At 42.2% G+C, this 19523-nt stretch overlaps 2 protein-coding genes across 2 annotated transcripts in view; one reads left to right on the plus strand and one right to left on the minus strand.

Annotated features, from left to right (window-relative positions):
* Positions 1–5369, plus strand: part of LOC110491061 (synaptotagmin-6-like) — a 43329-nt gene extending 37960 nt beyond the window's left edge. The window contains exon 7 of the mRNA XM_090202905.1: positions 45–5369. Within this exon, the coding sequence (XP_090059031.1) occupies positions 45–116 (72 nt within the window). The 3' untranslated portion in view covers positions 117–5369. The remainder of the gene's footprint in view (positions 1–44) is intronic.
* Positions 5370–5383: 14 nt separating this feature from the next.
* On the minus strand, positions 5384–13450 carry olfml3a (olfactomedin-like 3a). The gene is made up of 3 exons (XM_021566060.3): positions 13058–13450; positions 10061–10367; positions 5384–8080 (listed from the first exon to the last, which is right to left on the minus strand). The coding sequence occupies exons 1-3, from the start codon at positions 13166–13168 to the stop codon at positions 7296–7298; spliced, it is 1203 nt and encodes a 400-aa protein (XP_021421735.1). The 5' UTR covers positions 13169–13450; the 3' UTR covers positions 5384–7295.
* Positions 13451–19523: the final 6073 nt, after the last annotated feature.

A 19523-nucleotide genomic window follows, 5' to 3' on the forward strand; every position in this document is an offset into this window, starting at 1 on the left:
TGTGTGTGTGTGTGTGTGTGTGTGTGTGTGTGTGTGTACTGCAGTGGAAAACGCGGACGGCCAGTTTTGACAGCCAGGGCTCCTGCCCCTCACCCAGGCGTCCTGCTAGCCCCTGAGCAGAACCACATGTGACCCTAGCGGAACGGCCCAGGTTTGGTTTGGGCCTCTTCTATCTCTCCTACTGATCTTACTTCCTGTCTGTTCTGTCCGCCTGAGCCTAAGGAGAAACATAACCCCACTGAGTCTCTCTCTCAGTCTTCACTTTCCCTCAAGTGTAGCCACAGAGTGCTCCCAGTCCTAAGACCAGATCCTGGATCAGCATCGTCAGTTATTTGTGAAAGTAACGTTGTTTTAAAAAAAAATCAACATTCGAATGACTGATCTGGAGTCAGACCTAGTACTTGGGAGGCTTTGGTTTGGTTTTTATCCTGAGCTGATCTTTTCACGTGAGTCCCCAAAGGGGAAGATTGTTGTCTGAGTGGAACAGCAGAGTGCCGTTTTCCAGTGTATCTATCTTTGGGTTGAGGCTGATGGAATGTGATCACAGCGCTCTCACAGGGACTCGGTCTAAACACACTGACGTTTCTGCTCAGCACTGCAGAGCTCTTTGATGAGAGGCCCCACATGGAAACCACACTTTGAATGCAGTTGATGTTCCCCAGAGAGACAGAGAAAGAGAACTGAAGGATATGGGGTAAGATAGGAACTGAAGGAAAGTGGAAGGAACTATGGAATGTCTAAAGCCGTCTGCCCTTCCTTTCTCCTTTTGTGCGGCAGTAACAAAAAAAACATTGTGACACAGTCAAATGTGTAGTTCTTTCACCAAACATTAACTGTCATAGTAACCACGCCAAACAAGGCAACAAACTCATTTGAAAATAGTAGCTATGTTGTATATCTTCTCGACATAAACCATTACATTTTCAGGAGTAATGAACAAGAGCTTAAAGGGGTGGTTTGAATCAACAAATATGATTAGCACATAATACGAGCACATTGCAACAATGTTGGAGCATAGCACCTGAGTGTCTTTCTATGGAACAACGAAGAGTTGACTAGCACACAGACTCCGAACCACCCTTACCTCTCGCTTTGTTTTCTCCTAGTCGGTCTTGGTTCTTTTACCTCTTCCATCGAAGTGTATTCTCATTACTCCTGTTCCCATAGTTTTCCTCTCTCAGCTGAACGTACCGCACTTCTTCAGCACCTTCTTATCGTGTTCTGTTCTCTGGGGTTGTTTTGAAACTGTACAGCACAGTCCTCTATCTGCTCATGTAAAGTTTGTATTTCCCACCAGAATACAAATTAGGTATAGAACTAGTATTGTTGTGTTTTGGGAGTTTTCCTTATCCTGCAGCGTCCAGACCTCTTCTCCAGAATAGGAGAATATGACCCTCGGTGGACCAATAATCAACTACTCATTTCTTATTTTCTTGTCTATCATAAGCCAGAGGTACACTGGAGCAATTTGTAATGGGGTGACTTTCAATCTGCTCTTTATACAAGGATTAGTTTATTGAATATTGTTGAGGAGTTTGATCTAAATCCAAACATATGATTTGCGTTATTGAACATTATTCAACAAAATCCAATAAGTCAGCGTTTACGGTACATGTAGGCAGTCATGTAGCTACTTCTTCTACTGTTTTTTTAATGGTTGTACTGCTGGATATTGGACAGATATACAGTACCAGTCAACAGTTTGGACACACATACTCATTCAGGGGTTTTTCTTTATATTTTACTATTTTCTACGTTGTAGAATAATAGTGAAGACATCAAAACTATGAGATAACACTTATGGAATCATGTAGTAACCAAAAAGGTGTTAACAAATAACTGTTTGCCTTGATGACAGCTATTGCACAGTCTTGACATTCTCTCAACCAGCTTCATGAGGAATGCTTTTCCAACAGTATTGAGGGAGTTCCCACATATGCTGAGCACTTGTTGGCTGCTTTTTCTTCACTCTGCAGTCCAACTCAGTCCAAACAATCTCAATTGGGTTGAGGTTGGTTGATTGTGGAGGCCAGGTCATCTGATGCAGCACTCCATCACTCTCCTTCATGGTCAAATAGCCCTTACACAACCTGAAGATGTGTCTTGGCTCATTGTCCTGCTGAAAAACAAATATATGCGGATATCATCTGTTCACCTACTCTGCGTCTCACAAAGACACGGTGGTTGGAACCAAAAATCTCTCAAATTTGGACTCATCAGACCGAAGGACAGATTTCTACCAGTCTAATATCCATTGCTGGGGTTTCTTGGCCCAAATAAGTCTCTTCTTCTTAATGGTGTCCTTTAGTAGTGTTTTTATTGCAGCAATTCGACCATGAATGCCTGATTCACACAGTCTCCTCTGAACAGTTGATGTTGAAATGTGTCTGTTACTTGAACTCTGTGAAGCATTATTTTGGGCTGCAAACTGAGGTGCAGTTAACTCTGATGAATTTATCCTCTGCAGCAAAGGTAACTCTAGGTCTATGGCAGTCCTCACGAGAGCTAGTTTCATCATAGCGCTTGATGATTTTTGCGACAGCACTTGAAGTACCTTCAGGTTGACTGACCTTCATGTCTTAAAGTAGTGATGGACTGTTGTTTCTCTTAGCTTATTTGAGATGTTCTTGCCATAATATGGACTTAGTCTTTTACCAGATAGGGTTATCTTCTGTATACCACCCCTACCTTGTCACAACACAACTGATTGGCTCAAACGCATTAAGAAGGAAAGAAATTCCACAAATTAACTTTTAACAAGGCACACCTGGTAATTGAAATGCATTCCAGGAGACTACCTCATGAAGCTGGTTGAGAGAATACCAATAGTGTGCAAAGCTATCATCAAGGGAAAGGGTGGATTTGTTTAACAGTTTTTTGGTTACTACATGATTCCATATGTGTTATTTTATAGTTTTGATGTCTTTACTATTATTCTGCAATGTAGAAAATAGTAAAAATAAAGAAAAACCATAGAATGAGTAGGTGTGTCCAATCTTTTGACTGTATAAAAAGTTTAAATAATATTGGTTTGATTATAATTGTTATTTAGTCTATTTCTACATTGTGGTACTATGAGTACAATCTAATAATTGATGTCATCTCAATACCTAAATGTGTATCAAACAAACAAAAGAAAACAACCCGATTGGTGTATAGTTTTTTGGTGCCAAACGTGTTTGTAGCAAAGGTAAACTATAATTTGTTCTGTCACAATAATGATTAAAGTAATGTCAGTCATTGAAATTCCCAACCCACCCTTTCGTAAAATGTCTGGATAAAAGAGTCTGCTAAATGGCATATGTTATATATTATTAATTCATGTTTTCTTTCCAGTGAGACTCATTATATTCTGTGCTATGTAGTAAATGTATTGTTTCAATTATTAGAGAAAATACAGCAGGGATTACAAATAGTTTTTAATAATAACTTGTGCAACCAAACATGGGCTACCAATTAATTGATTTATTTTCCATCATTGTAATTGTCTGCATTATTTCCAATCCCCCACATATATATTTTTTTAAATATATATGAATATATATATATTTTTAAAATATATTTTCCTTTATTATTTTCCCTAACCCTACCACCTCTCTCCTAATTGGGGTAAAGTAATGGACAACAACACTGAGGCTTCTACTTCCAGCTGATACTGTACATACAATATACATTTTATGAACACAGCATATTTTACAATAGCTTTCTTTTGTTTTTAGTCCCAGTCTTCAGATACCCTCAACCCCTCCCATCTATCTCTGAAGACCATCCAGTTTTGATTTCTATTTGCCATATATTTTTCAACTGTGCTCTGATGTTTCACAAATGTTCCAAACCTTTCAATTCTCATAGTTTCTACAGGTTGTAAATTAAAGATACCAATTTGATTGGATGGGTTCTTGTTTGACCCAGTTGGGTGATGTAAGATGTAATAGAAATCAGGAATCTTCCTTAATGTTATTTTATGTTGACCATGAGTGTTTTGATTATTTTACTAATTGACAAGCACATGTTTGAAAGCACATAGAGAAACAGGTTGGTATAGTGGGTATCAGGAAGTGGGTGTTGTTTACAGAATGTAAGGAGCGGTTTTAAGAGGCACCTTCTCTAATTTAAGCTCTTGAGTGCCCTAAACCAAAGCCTCTGCATTAATGTATCCTGTCAACACAACATTGGCACTGTGGTTATGTAGAAGTAGTTGTTTGAACTCTTTCTCCATGCATTCTATCTACACAACTTTGGCACTGAGATTTGGTAGTAGTAGTTGTTTTTTAACCCAGGGGGTTATAGTGACTTAATGATAGTACTGGAATGGCCATCCAGATGACAATGTGGCTTCCGCCTGACTACAACTATGCAGCAAAAGCATGTTTGAAGATGGTATAAATCAAACAGAGGATGCAGAAGAAGCATGGTAAAAGTGAACAAATGTACTTAACACACACACATCATATTACTGTTTTAGCCATTTCCTTCCTCTAGAGAGCGCAGGCGTTTACCTCATTTCGTCTGGGAGACAGACAAAACGGACAGACAGAGATACAGACAGATAGTCTGGGGGAAACTAGCCTAGAGATAGTCGCAGGCCAATTTCTTGCAGTGAGTCAGTGACCTTTCTCTAATTAGCAGTTGGTAGGTCTATGAGACACAATACAATGAGTCACTTGATGGATTCCCTCACACCATTATTGTGTCTTTCTTCACAATAGGATTGTTCAGGTTTCCTCACATACTATATTTACTGGTTACAATCGTGATAAGATCCTTCCTTCCATTACTGGTAGACTCCTCATATCTGACTCACTCCAGTTTGTTTTTAAAAAAGTATGGTTTTATGTTTTCTCACATATATACAGTAGGTATACACTTGTTGATTACATTTCGGATTAGATTTATGTCATTTATTTTAGACTCCTGATATTTGACTCCAAGTTTGTTTCTATTTGACAAAAATGTATGAAATAACTGACTGTAGTTTTGTTCTTCCTCTGTTTCAGTGGTGTGTTTAATGATGATGATGATTTTCTGTTCTGACAATATGGACTAGTGTGTTTGTATCCATAGTACGTAATGATATCATGTGATATACATTTAGCCTCAGTTTATGTACTGTTTTAAAGACCTTTATCTGTTGTTATTATTATTGTTGTGTTTCTCAATATGATCTTGTATCCTGTCCATTCGTCATGGACAGCACGGACTTTCCAATTTTTTATTGAAGATTTGTACTTGTAATATAACTGTTTTGACAACTGTTCTTGTAATTGAAGCCTGTTAGGGTTGATTTATTTCTGTTTCCGTTTAAATCCTGAATTGTTAATGACTCATAACATGAGGTCCAATGTGTAATAAATTGAACAAAAAACGAATGATCTGTTGCGTATTTACATTTTTGTTTCATTTCAATTTATTTTGCAAGAACGAAAGACAGAAGTTATGAATTATGGTGGTGCAAAGTTACATTTAAAGATGTACACTACCGTTCAAAAGTTTGGGGTCACTTAGAAATGTCCTTGTTTTTGAAAGAGAAGCACATTTTTTGTCCATTACAATAACATCAAATTGATCAGAAATACAGTGTAGACTTGTTGTAAATGACTATTGGAGCTGGAAATGACAGATTTGTTTATGGAATATCTACATAGGAGTACAGAGGCCCATTATTAGCAACCATCACTCCAGTGTTCCAATGGCACGTTGTGTTAGCTAATCCAAGTTCATCATTTTAAAAGGCTAATTGATCATTAGAAAACCATTTTGCAATTATGTTAGCACAACTGAAAACTGCTGTCCTAATTAATGAAGCAATAAAACTGGCCTTCTTTAGACTAGTTGAGTATCTGGAGCAACAGCATTTCTGGGTTCGATTACAGGCTCAAAATGGCCAGAAACAAATAACTTTCTTCTGAAACTCGTCAGTCTATTTTTGTGATGATAAATGAAGGCTATTCCATGCGTGAAATTGCCAAGAAACAGAAGATCTCGTACAACACTGTGTACTACTCCCTTCACAGAACAGAGCAAACTGGCTCTAACCAGAATATAAAGAGGAGTGTGAGGCCCCGGTGCACAACTGAGCAAGAGGACAAGTACATTTCAGTGTCTAGTTTGAGAAACAGATGCCTCACAAGTCCTCAACTGGCAGCTTCATTAAATAGTACCCGCAAAACACCAGTCTCAACATCAACAGTGAAGAGGCGACTCCGGGATGCTGGCCTTCTAGGCAGAATTTCTCTGTCCATTGTCTGTGTTCTTTTGCCCATCTTAATCTTTTCTTTTTATTGGCCAGTCTGAGATATGGCTTTTTCTTTGCAACTCTGCCCAGAGGGCCAGCATCCCGGAGTCGCCTCTTCACTGTTTAGGTTGAGACTGGTGTTTTGCGGGTACTATTTAATGAAGCTGCCAGTTTACAGCTGTGCTAACATAATTGCAAAAGGGTTTTCTAGCTTGGATTAGCTAACACAACGTGCCATTGGAACACAGGAGTGATGGTTGTGGATAATGGGCCTCTGTACGCCTATGTAGATATTCCATAAAAAAAACTGCCGACTACAATAGTCATTTACAACATTAACAATGTCTACACTGTATTTCTGATCAATTTGATGCTATTTTAATGGACAGAAAATGTGCTTTTCTTTCCAAAACAAAGACATTTCTTAGTGACCACAAACTTTTGAACAGTCGTGTATGATGAATTATGGGTGGCACACATAATATATATATTTTTTTATTCATGTAAGATTTCTCCTCTGTAAAGTTTTTGTGACTTTCTATTTTTCTCTGATTGTGCCGATGAACTTTAGCCGGAGACTGTCACTTTCACGACTACGTATGTCAAAGTGAACAACAAAGCAGGGAAGCAGCAGGGAAGAGTAAATTGGATGAACTAAAACAAGTGGAATGCAAATAGCCAAATTAAATCTTGAGGAGAGCTGGGCCATACATTCCATCAAGGCATTCAATTATACACCGTTTCTGATCTCTGCCCCGAATAAATCCAGTTGTTGCGGACATATTACGATTCCAATCTAATTCAAAGCTCCATTCAACATCAACTGGGGTAGCAATAATATGTTTGGTAACGGGCACCTACAGTACAGTAATTCAATGCATTATTTCAAGTAAAAAAATACAGAGGTACATTTTCCTGTAGAGACAATGTATACAGTATGGACTATGGGGTGAGTGGTATCAAAAAACAAATATGTCTCCAGTGATAGTCTTCATGTTAGAATGTTTTCCGGTCTCGGACTAAAATGTTATTTGACTAAAATGCCCACTAGTCCATCCACTTAAACCATTAGCTTCCTCGTCATGGACAGTTTGTAAAGGATCAGGTAGCCGTCGTCCCAGGCATAGATCTGTTTCTCCTGAGGGTTGTACTTAAGGCTGGCGTGGAGTCCATACCTCCTGGGGAAATACAGTAGCGGAGCCTCCTCATTGGTCACCGCATCGTTTACGTCAAACACACACTGAACACGAGAGCGACTAGGCACCCTAGTGTTGTAGACCACATAGACCGTCCCACAGACCACAAAGGCTGCCTCCGCATTCTCCTGGGGACACTGTGTATCCCACATCTGCTCGATATCCAGGCTGTCTGGGTCCATCTTAGCCAGGTTGATGGACTCACTCTCCCTGGTGGTGTAAAGGGCCCAGAGGCCTTCCTCATCGGCAGCCAGGTCCACAGCAGTCTCTGGGTTGAGGCTGTAGACGGGTCTATGGTCTGCCACCTCCACTGGGAACACAGCACTGTCTGCCAATGTGCCATTCGCCAGGTCATACTTAATCACCTGGAGCTCGTCGGCCCCCTCCATCACGTAGTAGGCATAGCCATTGTAGACGGCACATCCAGTGCCACTCCACAGAGAGGGCAGTCTTATAGGCCTGCTGTGGGCCACTCCTGGGTAGGACGAGAAGTCTAGAACAGAGCTGAACTGGTACACGGTGTCCTCTGCCGTGCCGTTGAAGACGTAGACCTTAGAGGTCCTGGCGTCTTTAGTCCACATGCCCTTGGGGCTGCCCATCCTCTTCAGGATCTTCATGGCTCTGATGCTGGAGATTATGTCTATACAATCTGTTGATAGGGAAATGGAGGTGGTGTCGTGAAAAGCCGTTTTCATGAGTGGTCTTAATAACATTGTCAGATGTAATGAAAAATCGGGTAATTATGAAGACCTTTGTGTACAGTATACTGTATAAAATGACAACAGATAATTATTATAACATATCAAATATTACTATTATAAATGTTAATGGTCTATTTGTAGTTTTTAAAATCAAAGATGAGTTCAGGCTGGTCAGGCTGGGTCTCATAGCCTAGACGTAACATAGTAATTGTAAATCCGGGACACTCAAATTAGTATGATATGTTACGTTTAGTATGGTTACATAAGAAAGATGTTTACTTATAATGCAAATGTCTAGCAGCCCAAAGGTTGCAAGTTTGAATCTCATCATGAAAATGTTAGCAACTTTTCAACTGCTTACTACTTTTTAGCCACTTCCAAGTACTTAGAATCTTAGCCAACCCTTCCCCTAACCCTAACTTTAACCCTTTAACCTAATTCCTAAACTTAACCCTAATCTTAACTCCAACCCTTAACCCTAACCCCTAGCCGAGCTAACATTAGCCACCTAGCTAACGTTAGCCACCTAGCTGGAATTCGTCAAATATCATGCATTTTGCAAATTCGTAACATATAATACAAATTGTCATTCGTAACGTATCATTGTCAAATGTGATGGACATCCACAGATGAATACATACCATATGAAACATTACATATCATACTAAATGGACTGTCTCGGATTTACTGACAGAATACGACTAAATGCTCTGAAACCAGGTTGGTTAGCATCCAGGCATCCAGTTCACATTTCCTTCTCGTGTTGCGTTAGCATGCCTCCTTGCCCACCTGATGTGTCCTTGCCCACCTGAAACATGTTTTGGTGTCTACTTCAACATGCAGGGCACATCATGTACCCCGCAGGCTGCAGCAGGCTATTTCAATGCAGTCCAAATGAAAATGAACTCGACACAATCAAAGGGAAGTGGAAGAAACAGCTACATTGTGCTTTGGAAAATGGGAAAGATGGGCGACACAGATATGCTGCAGTATAGCAAAATGGTCTTTTGCTGAAAGAAAGTACATTTTAGCTCTCAAGACAACAAAGAGACTTACTCTTAATTAGGATAGAGTGTGTCCAAATCATTGACAATGGGGGAGGGGGGGGGGGGGGGTTTGCTGTTCCGTATGCATGGAACACTCCTTGAATATGGACTTTCAAAGTATTGCCACTGACCTGAGGTCAGCATCTGGTTCCCCCTTTCAGGTAGAGTTAGAGCTCCTGGTAAACACTTTACATTAATGTTTATTTGAAATGTATACACAAATAATTAACGGTTTATAAACTACTTCTAAACCTTTTATAAACCTTTTTTTTATGTTAATGTGCTACCGAACCTGAAACTCTTAGTGAGACGTCTGTTTGCTCTGTGTTTTACATGAGGTTATACAGTTGACTAAATGAACCTACTGTCTGTGAAATAGAACTTTGAATTGCAACATTATTTGTACCAACCCGCTGTGAGTCACATCGTAGGTAGTAAAGCCAGACTACTCGTGTCCATGAAGTACAAATTGGAGACTGGTTCCCCCCTTGAAATAAATGACTCATAGCCAACTAGCGATAAATCCATAGGAAAATAAAATTAATGACTAGCCTACCCAGTGATGCAAAATGTAGCTCTAAATTGCAACAAAAAAAAAATGACTTGAAACAAATCTTTGTTTCCTACCTCTTTTCCTGTGGAATGGGTTTTCAGGGGAGGACACCAACTGCCACGAGTGGTAAAGAGCTTACTGTAAGCCTAAAAATACTGTAACCATGCTCCATAAGCCAACAGGTCTCCCTTAGCCAAGTCTCTTTCAGGCAGGGAAATGAAGGCACTAGATCAAAGGCGGTCATCCTGCACAGGACGTCAGAGCTCTACGCCTCACGCTCCCCCCCAACTCCCCCCAACTCCCCATACACTGCTCCTCTCTCTACTCACCCAAGACTCTGGAGTACCCATCTTCCTCTCCCCCTCTCTTCCTCTCCTTCACCCGCTCCTTCACCTCCAGGTCCACATCCACCATTCTGTCTGCCTGGTTCACACAGGGCTTAGCGGGGTTTTGGGTTTCGATGTAGTCCATCTCTCTCTCGACGCGGTCCACTCGTACCCCTGTCCCCTCCAGGTCTTGGCGCAGGGTCCCGTGGTCCTGGTTTAGTCCCTTTATAAACTCAGCAGTCTGCTTCTTGAAGTGCCGCAGCTCTGTGTTGTAGCGGTTCGACTGCTCGTGCCATATGAGCATACGATCCTGGGGGAGCATAATGTGTTATCGAGGACGTTGATTTGGTGTGTGGCCGACGATTGAGGATTACTGTAATGTTGGGTGAATGTAATTGTCCTAGTATCAGACTCTAGTTCATTCCAATCGCACAGGTCTTAGGCACAAGGACAACACTATGGACAGAGTTCTGAGAAAACTGTATCAGGTGTTGGTGTTAGAACGCGTGTCAAACCAAGGTCATCGTGATCATTTATCGTGGCAGAAGGTATCAGCACCCATCAACATCAATTCCACCATCAAAACCTCACAAGAGGAAACAAGTGTGTTGTTTATTATCACAATGTTGTTCAGTGATCTGGTTCAGTGACAGTGAACCACAGAGGTTGACTCATGCTAAGATTGACGAAAGGTCAAATAGGGGGTGCGTTACGCCAATGGATCATGTCATCGAGAGAGGTTGAGAATAACAAGGAATAACAACGGATTATTTCTCCTCTGTCTAAGACCCACAGTTGAATTTTCTCTTTTTTTTTTTACTACTGTACTTGAGTGAGTCCTTGTTTGGATTGGAATAAAAATACTAAATAAAAATAACTTTCTGAATTGACTTATTCTAATTACTAATGTAAGAGTCGAGCCAGCGGCATCACGGGAGGGAGATTATTTTTAAAAGATCAAAAGAACAGGAGGGGGTAGGAAGATTTGAAGGATAAACAAATGATTCATTTCAGTCAAGTAAATGTTATTTGTATTCTCACACTATTTTCCCAATTTTTTTGGGTGCTATATTCGAAAATGCCTCGAAAGAGGAAACTGGTGACATGGTCATAATGAATGGATAGATTGGTGCATATAAATAATACAGTTTTTCTCAATTGCTAAAACTCAACTTCTGAAACCTTGCTCCATTTCCTGAAAACATTAAACACAAAACCTCATCTTCAAGCGCTATTTACATAACCTCTGACTCCTCTTGCAAAATGAAACGTTCGCCTGAAAAACAGTTTTACCTGTGTTCAAAATCAAACACTGCTCTCAAATCATAAACAAAGTGATCAAAATGATATACACTCTCAAGCAGTCAGCAAACAATACACCGAAAAATAGAAAACACATTGTTCAAAACATATAATTCTCAGGAGAAGTACATTTTTTATTAAAAAAAATATTCATATTTTTCCATCATTGTCTTTTGATGAACGGAAACATGTTCTATCATAGTAGCTCAAAATTGATCAGAAATTACTACTCTGCTTTGCTCTTTGCAATTTTGTTTTTTGTTCTTCCTCCTCCTTGTACCCCTATTTTTACAGTACTGTACCCTGCATCTCACAAACCTGTCCTTTGTCTCTGTGATACTGTAATTCTTGTTCTTTGTTGATATGAACCTGCAACCAGTCAAAATCTATTGAGCAGTCAGTACTGTTAATAAATGGAAAGGACAATGTTCAGGGCCATACAATTTGTCCATTGTACAGTATACAGCCTACAATGCACTGTACTACAGTATCCATTCTCAGACTTTCTCCTTCCCACCTTCAACAACCTGCTTGCTCTCTGAACAGGCTTATATTGGTTGTGTCGCATCATTTGAAACAGGTTAAATCACTTTTGAGTGGTTGTGTTCAATCAATGACATATGTTCTCTATTTGTATTTGATTGTGGCCACTTGTGTTTACCAGTATGGACGACATGTGCATTAGAGTGCAGAATGTGTTTTGAGAATGAGAATGTGTTTAGAGATTTGCTGAAAAATCTAAGTGAGATCTGCAAATTGTGTTTTACCATGTTTAATGGTTTAAGGTATTGACAACAGACTGCATAATTAGCTAAATGAGTCCAGGCAACTGAGAACTTTGTTCAGCCAATGGGTTTTAGTGTTTTAGCAATAGAGAAAAACTGTAATACTGTAGGATCTAAAGCAGACAGAATGGAGCTGCATTCCACTACTTGGACACTTCATCACACAACATATACTGTAAGCAAACTTGGCATAATCAGTATAGAATAGCTGCAATATAGGAGGAGTAGAACACACTCCCACAAACCTGGCATATTATATTTGACAAAATGAATATTGTACAGTGCCCCAGACAGCCTTTTCATTTGGCCAAGAGAAATTGCAAGGCACACCTGTTCTTGCTTATTCTAAAGAATATGATTTTACCATTATCACTTTTTGTCAGTAACTGCTGTAAATGTTCCTATTGTTTTCATTGTCAACGTGTTGTCATCTTTGTGCCTCATGAAGAGTTTCACACGGCTTAGTGTGTATTCTGAGAAGGGGAAAGAGAATAGGAGAAGTACTCGGGCATAGATACGACAGCTCACGGCCACTGATATTCTCTAAGGGCCTTAGCCCGAGAAGTTGATGAGTCAAACAGAGATTGTATTAATTGGATTGCTTTAGTCAACACATAAAAATATATAAATAAAAAGAAACCTTGCCGGCAGACACTGAGCGCGAACTAAAGTTTTGCAGAATGCCAGAGATAAAGCCTGACACATGGCCTTGAATCTCTGTCCTTGATTTCACAGTAACTGCTGTTTGCTGTTCTTTCAGAAGGATGTTGTCTCACTAGCATTCAAAAAGAAAACTTGATTCACCATAGTTGCGTCATTGATTCGATTCCTGTTCCTTGCCTAAAACTTGTCCTACACCACTTTAGGTGGAGTTGTGCGGTGTAAAACGGTTGTTTAGGAGTTTGTCTCTTACCTCAATGGCAAGGAATCTGTTCTCCAGATAATCCATGAGACCCTGGTAGTAATACTGACCGTTGGTGAGGACTAGGACTAAGGAGAGGAGGAAGGGGACAGCCGTTGTCATGGTTGATAGATCCAAGGGACAGTCTGGGCGTCCTGTACGTAAGTCCAGGTAGCAAAAATACTTCCTCCTGTCTGGTCCGGTCTCCTTGTGGTCTACTGATGGTTGGTTTCCTACAGAGTGTGAGTGTTCGTGAATAACTCTGTGTGTGTGTGTGTGTGTGTGTGTGTGTGTGTGTGTGTGTGTGTGTGTGTGTGTGTGTGTGTGTGTGTGTGTGTGTGTGTGTGTGTGTGTGTGTGTGTGTGTGTGTGTGTGTGTGGAGGTGAGAGAGAGAGAGAGAGAGAGAGAGAGAGAGAGAGAGAGAGAGAGAGAGAGAGAGAGAGAGAGAGAGAGAGAGAGAGAAGGGCCAGGTTCTTGGGTTTCAAACTCTTTGGCTCGCTCACGTAGCTGGAATGTTTTCACAAACTCCCAGGGAGGAGCCTTGTTCCTCTAGCCCCTTTCTGTCCTCAAAAAGTGAATGTACTGTTGTACTGGACACTGGGCAACACTGTGTGTGTGTGTGTATGCGTGTGTACATGTGCTTGCGTGCAAGCGAGTGTGTACGTGTGTGAGTGTGTACGTGTGTGGGGGTGTACGTGTGTGGGTGGGTGCGCCCGTGCATGACTGTTGATAGACAGTTGTTTATGGATTTAAAAAAAATAGTAACAAGGCTATATACAGGTGGTACCGGTACAGAGTCAATGTGCGGGGGCATCGGTTAGTCTAGTTAATTGAGGTAATATGTACATGTAGGTAGAGGTAAAGTGACTATGCATAGATAATAAACAGAGAGTAGCAGCAGCGTAAAAATGGGGCAGGGGGTGGTCAATGCAAATAGTCCAGGTAGCCATTTGGTTAGCTGTTCAGGAGTCTAATGGCTTGGGGGTAGAAGCTCTTAAGAAGACATTTGGACCTAGACTTGACGCTCCGGTACCGCTTGCCGTGCAATAGGAGAGAGAACAGTCTATGACTAGGGTGGCTGGAGTCTTTGACAATTTTTAGGGCCTTCCTCTGTCACCGCCTGGTATAGAGGTCCTGGATGGCAGGAAGCTTGGCCCCAGTGATGTACTGGTCCGTACACACTACCCTCTGTTGTGCCTGGAGGTCAGAGGCCGAGCAGTTGCCATACCAGGCAGTGATGCAACCCGTCAGGAAGCTCTCGATGGTGCAGTTATATAACTTTTTGAGGATCTGATGACCCATGCCAAATATTTTCAGTCTTCTGAAGGGGCGTTGTCGTGCCCTGTTCATGACTGTCTTGGTGTGTTTGGACCAAGACAGCTGGTTGGTCATGTGAACACCAAGGAACTTGAAGCTCTCAACCTGCTCCACTGCAGCTCTGTCGATGAGATCGGGGGCGTGCTCGGCCCTCCTTTTCCTGTAGTCCACAATCATCTCCTTTGTCTTGATCACATTGAGGGAGAGGTTGTTATCCTGGCACCACACGGCCAGGTCTCTGATCTCCTCCCTATAGGCTGTCTCGTTGTTGTCAGTGATCAGGCTGTTGTGTCGTCGGCAAACTTACTGATAGTGTTGGAGTTGTGCTTGGCCATGCAGTCATGGGTGAACAAGGGGACTGAGCACACACCTCGAGGGGCCCCCGTTGTTGAGGATCAGCATGGCATATGTGTTGTTACCTACCCTTTACCACCTGGTGGCCCCGGGGTCCTTAGCTTAGTGATGAGCTTTGAGGGCACTATGGTGTTGAACGCCGAGCTGTAGTCAATGAATAGCATTCTCACGTAGGTGTTCCTTTTGTCCAGGTGGGAAAGGGCAGTGTGGAGTGCAATAGATATTGCATCATCTGTGGATCTGTTGGGGCGGTATGCAAATGGTGTTGATGTGAGCCATGACCAGCCTTTCAAAGCACTTCATGTCTACAGACGTGAGTGCTACGGGTCGGTAGTCATTTAGGCAGGTTACCTTGGTATTCTTGGGCACAAGGACTATGGTGGTCTGCTTGAAATATGTTGGTATTACAGACTCGGTCAGGGATAGGTTGAAAATGTCAGTGAAGACACTTGCCAGTTGGTCAGCGCATGCTAGGAATACACGTCCTGGTAATCCATCTGGCCCTGCAGTCTTGTGAATGTTGACCTGTTTAAAAGTTTTACTCACATCGGCTACGAAGAGCGCGATCACACAGTCGTCCGGAACAGCTGGTGCTCTCATGCATGCTTCAATGTTGCTTGCCTCGAAGCGAGTATATGAGTCATTTAGCTCATCTGGTAGGCTTGTGTCACTGGGCAGCTTGCGGCTGTGCTTCACTTTGTGGCCCGTAATAGTTTGCAAGCCCTGCCACATCCGACGAGCATCGGAACTGGTGCAGTAGGATTTAATCTTAGTCCTGTATTGACACTTTGCCTGTTTGATGGTTCGTCTGAGGGCAAAGCGGGATTTCTTAAAAGAGTCCGGGTTACAGCTCTACCCTTTAGCTCAGTGCGGATGTTGCCTGTAATCCATGGCTTCTGGTTGGGTTATGTACGTACAATCACTGTGGGGACGACGTCATCGATGCACTTATTGATGAAGCCAGTGACTGGTGTGGTGTACTCCTCAATGCCATCGGAAGAATTAGGGAAATATTCCAGTCTGTGCTAGCAAAACAGTCCTGCAGTTTAGCATCTGTATCATCTGACCACATTCTGACCACTTCCATATTTCGTCACTGGTACTTCCTGCTTTAGTTTTAGCTTGTATGCAGGAAGCATGAGGATATAGTTATGGTCAGATTTGCCAAATGGGGGACGAGGGAGAGCTTTGTAACAGATCCACCAACGTGTCGGCATCGAGTAATTGTCTCTGGCCCCCTCCCAGTTAGGGGGAGTGATGAGCTCTACAGCAGAGTCTCACAACTCAATCGCTGGATGAAAACTGTTTTCTGCCCCTCCCAAAAGATAGAATTTGTAGATAATTGGCCCTCTTTCTGGGACTCACCCACAAACAGGACCAAGCCTGACCTGCTGAGGAGTGACGGACTCCATCCTAGCTGGAGGGGTGCTCTCATCTTATCTACCAACATAGACAGGGCTCTAACTCCTCTAGCTCCACAATGAAATAGGGTGCAGGCCAGGCAGCAGGCTGTTAGCCAGCCTGCCAGCATAGTGGAGTCTGCCACTAGAACAGTCAGTGTAGTCAGCTCAGCTATCCCCATTGAGACCGTGTCTGTGCCTCGACCTAGGTTGGGCAAAACTAAACATGGCGGTGTTCGCCTTAGCAATCTCACTAGGATAAAGACCTCCTCCATTCCTGTCATTATTGAAAGAGATCATGATATCTCACATTTCAAAATAGGGCTACTTAATGTTAGATCCCTTACTTCAAAGGCAATTATAGTCAATGAACTTATCACTGATCATAATCTTGATGTGATTGGCCTGACTGAAACATGGCTTAAGCCCGATGAATTTACTGTGAAATGAGGCCTCACCTCCTGGCTACACTAGTGACCATATCCCCCGTGCATCCCGCAAAGGCGGAGGTGTTTCTAACATTTACGATAGCAAATTTCAATTTACAAAAAAAAAAATGACGTTTTCATCTTTTGAGCTTCTAGTCATGAAATCTATGCAGCCTACTCAATCACTTTTTATAGCTACTGTTTACAGGCCTCCTGGGCCATATACAGCGTTCCTCATTGAGTTCCCTGAATTCCTATCGGACCTTGTAGTCATAGCAGATAATATTCTAATCTTTGGTGACTTTAATATTCACATGGAAAAATCCACAGACCCACTCCAAAAGGCTTTCGGAGCCATCATCGACTCAGTGGGTTTTGTCCAACATGTCTCTGGACCTACTCACTGTCACAGTCATACTCTGGACCTAGTTTTGTCCCATGGAATAAACGTTGTGGATCTTAATGTTTTTCCTCATAATCCTGGACTATCGGACCACCATTTTATTACGTTTGCAATTGCAACAAATAATCTGCTCAGACCCCAACCAAGGAACATCAAAAGTCGTGCTATAAATTCACAGACAACACAAAGATTCCTTGATGTCCTTCCAGATTCCCTCTGTCTACCCAAGGATGCCAGAGGACAAAAATCAGTTAACCACCTAACTGAGGAACTCAATTTAACCTTGCGCAATACCCTAGATGCAGTTGCACCCCTAAAAACTAAAAACATTTCTCATAAGAAACTAGCTCCCTGGTACACAGAAAATACCCGAGCTCTGAAGCAAGCTTCCAGAAAATTGGAACGGAAATGGCGCCACACCAAACATGAAGTCTTCCGACTAGCTTGGAAAGACAGTACCGTGCAGTACCGAAGAGCCCTTACTGCTGCTCGATCATCCTATTTTTCTAACTTAATTGAGGAAAATAAGAACAATCCGAAATTTATTTTTGATACTGTCGCAAAGCTAACTAAAAAGCAGCATTCCCCAAGAGAGGATGGCTTTCACTTCAGCAGTGATAAATTCATTAACTTCTTTGAGGAAAAGATCATGATTATTAGAAAGCAAATTACGGACTCCTCTTTAAATCTGCGTATTCTTTCAAAGCTCAGTTGTCCTGAGTCTGCACAACTCTGCCAGGACCTAGGATCAAGAGAGACGCTCAAGTGTTTTAGTACTATATCTCTTGACACAATGATGAAAATAATCATGGCCTCTAAACCTTCAAGCTGCATACTGGACCCTATTCCAACTAAACTACTGAAAGAGCTGCTTCCTGTGCTTGGCCCTCCTATGTTGAACATAATAAACGGCTCTCTATCCACCGGATGTGTACCAAACTCACTAAAAGTGGCAGTAATAAAGCCTCTCTTGAAAAAGCCAAACCTTGACCAAGAAAATATAAAAAACTATCGGCCTATATCGAATCTTCCATTCCTCTCAAAAATTTTAGAAAAGGCTGTTGCGCAGCAACTCACTGCCTTCCTGAAGACAAATAATGTATACGAAATGCTTCAGTCTGGTTTTAGACCCCATCATAGCACTGAGACTGCACTCGTGAAGGTGGTAAATGACCTTTTAATGGCATCAGACCGAGGCTCTGCATCTGTCCTCGTTCTCCTAGACCTTAGTGCTGCTTTTGATACCATCGATCACCACATTCTTTTGGAGAGATTGGAAAGCCAAATTGGTCTACACGGACAAGTTCTGTCCTGGTTTAGATCTTATCTGCCGGAAAGATATCAGTTTGTCTCTGTGAATGGTTTGTCCTCTGACAAATCAACTGTAAATGTCGGTGTTCCTCAAGGATCTGTTTTAGGACCACTATTGTTTTCACTATATATTTTACCTCTTGGGGATGTCATTCGAAAACATAATGTTAACTTTCACTGCAATGCGGATGACACACAGCTGTACATTTCAATGAAACATGGTAAAGCCCCAAAATTGCTCTCGCTAGAAGCCTGTGTTTCAGACATAAGGAAGTGGATGGCTGCAAACTTTCTACTTTTAAACTCGGACAAAACAGAGATGCTTGTTCTAGGTCCCAAGAAACAAAGAGATCTTCTGTTGAATCTGACAATTAATCTTAATGGTTGTACAGTCGTCTCAAATAAAACTGTGAAGGACCTCGGCGTTACTCTGGACCCTGATCTCTCTTTTGAAGAACATATCAAGACCATTTCAAGGACAGCTTTTTTCCATCTACGTAACAGGCCTCCCAATTGTCCCTAGAATTTCTAAGCAAACAGCTGGAGGCAGGGCTTTCTCCTATAGAGCTCCATTTTAATGGAATGGTCTGCCTACCCATGTAAGAGACGCAAACTCGGTCTCAACCTTTAAGTCTTACTGAAGACTCATCTCTTCAGTGGGTCATATGATTGAGTGTAGTCTGGCCCAGGAGTGGGAAGGTGAACGGAAAGGCTCTGGAGCAACGAACCGCCCTTGCTGTCTCTACAGGGGCTGAGTCAGTGGCTTACTGGGGCTCTTTCATACCGTCCCTGGGAGGGGCGCGTCACTTGAGTGGGTTGAGTCACTGATGTGATCTTCCTGTCTGGGTTGGCGCCCCCCCCCCCCCCCTTGGGTTGTGCCGTGGCGGAGATCTTTGTGGGCTATACTCTGCCTTGTCTCAGGATGGTACGTTGGTGGTTGAAGATATCCCTCTAGTGGTGTGGGGGCTGTGCTTTGGCAAAGTGGATGGGGTTATATCCTTCCTGATTGGCCCTGTCCGGGGGTGTCCTCGGATGGGGCCACAGTGTCTCCTGACCCCTCCTGTCTCAGCCTCCAGTATTTATGCTGCAGTAGTTTATGTGTCGGGGGGCTAGGGTCAGTTTGTTATATCTGGAGTACTTCTCCTGTCCTATTCGGTGTCCTGTGTGAATTTAAGTGTGCTCTCTCTAATTCTCTCTTTCTCTCTTTCTTTCTTTCTCTCTCTCGGAGGACCTGAGCCCTAGGACCATGCCTCAGGACTACCTGA

Source organism: Oncorhynchus mykiss, chromosome 16, assembly GCF_057628025.1.
Source record: "Oncorhynchus mykiss isolate SJ-2025 chromosome 16, ASM5762802v1, whole genome shotgun sequence".
NCBI lineage: Eukaryota > Metazoa > Chordata > Actinopteri > Salmoniformes > Salmonidae > Oncorhynchus > Oncorhynchus mykiss.

What these genes read in the sequence shown, in the direction of transcription:
- olfml3a (XM_021566060.3), bottom strand. Translation starts at nt 13,168, where the DNA reads ATGACAACGGCTGTCCCCTTCCTCCTCTCCTTAGTCCTAGTCCTCACC. An exon ending in ACAGATTCCTTGCCATTGAG is followed by an intron (nt 10,368 to 13,057) that starts GTAAGAGACAAA and finishes ATGCTCCCCCAG; the next exon opens with GATCGTATGCTCATATGGCA. An exon ending in TGGGTACTCCAGAGTCTTGG is followed by an intron (nt 8,081 to 10,060) that starts GTGAGTAGAGAG and finishes CCCTATCAACAG; the next exon opens with ATTGTATAGACATAATCTCC.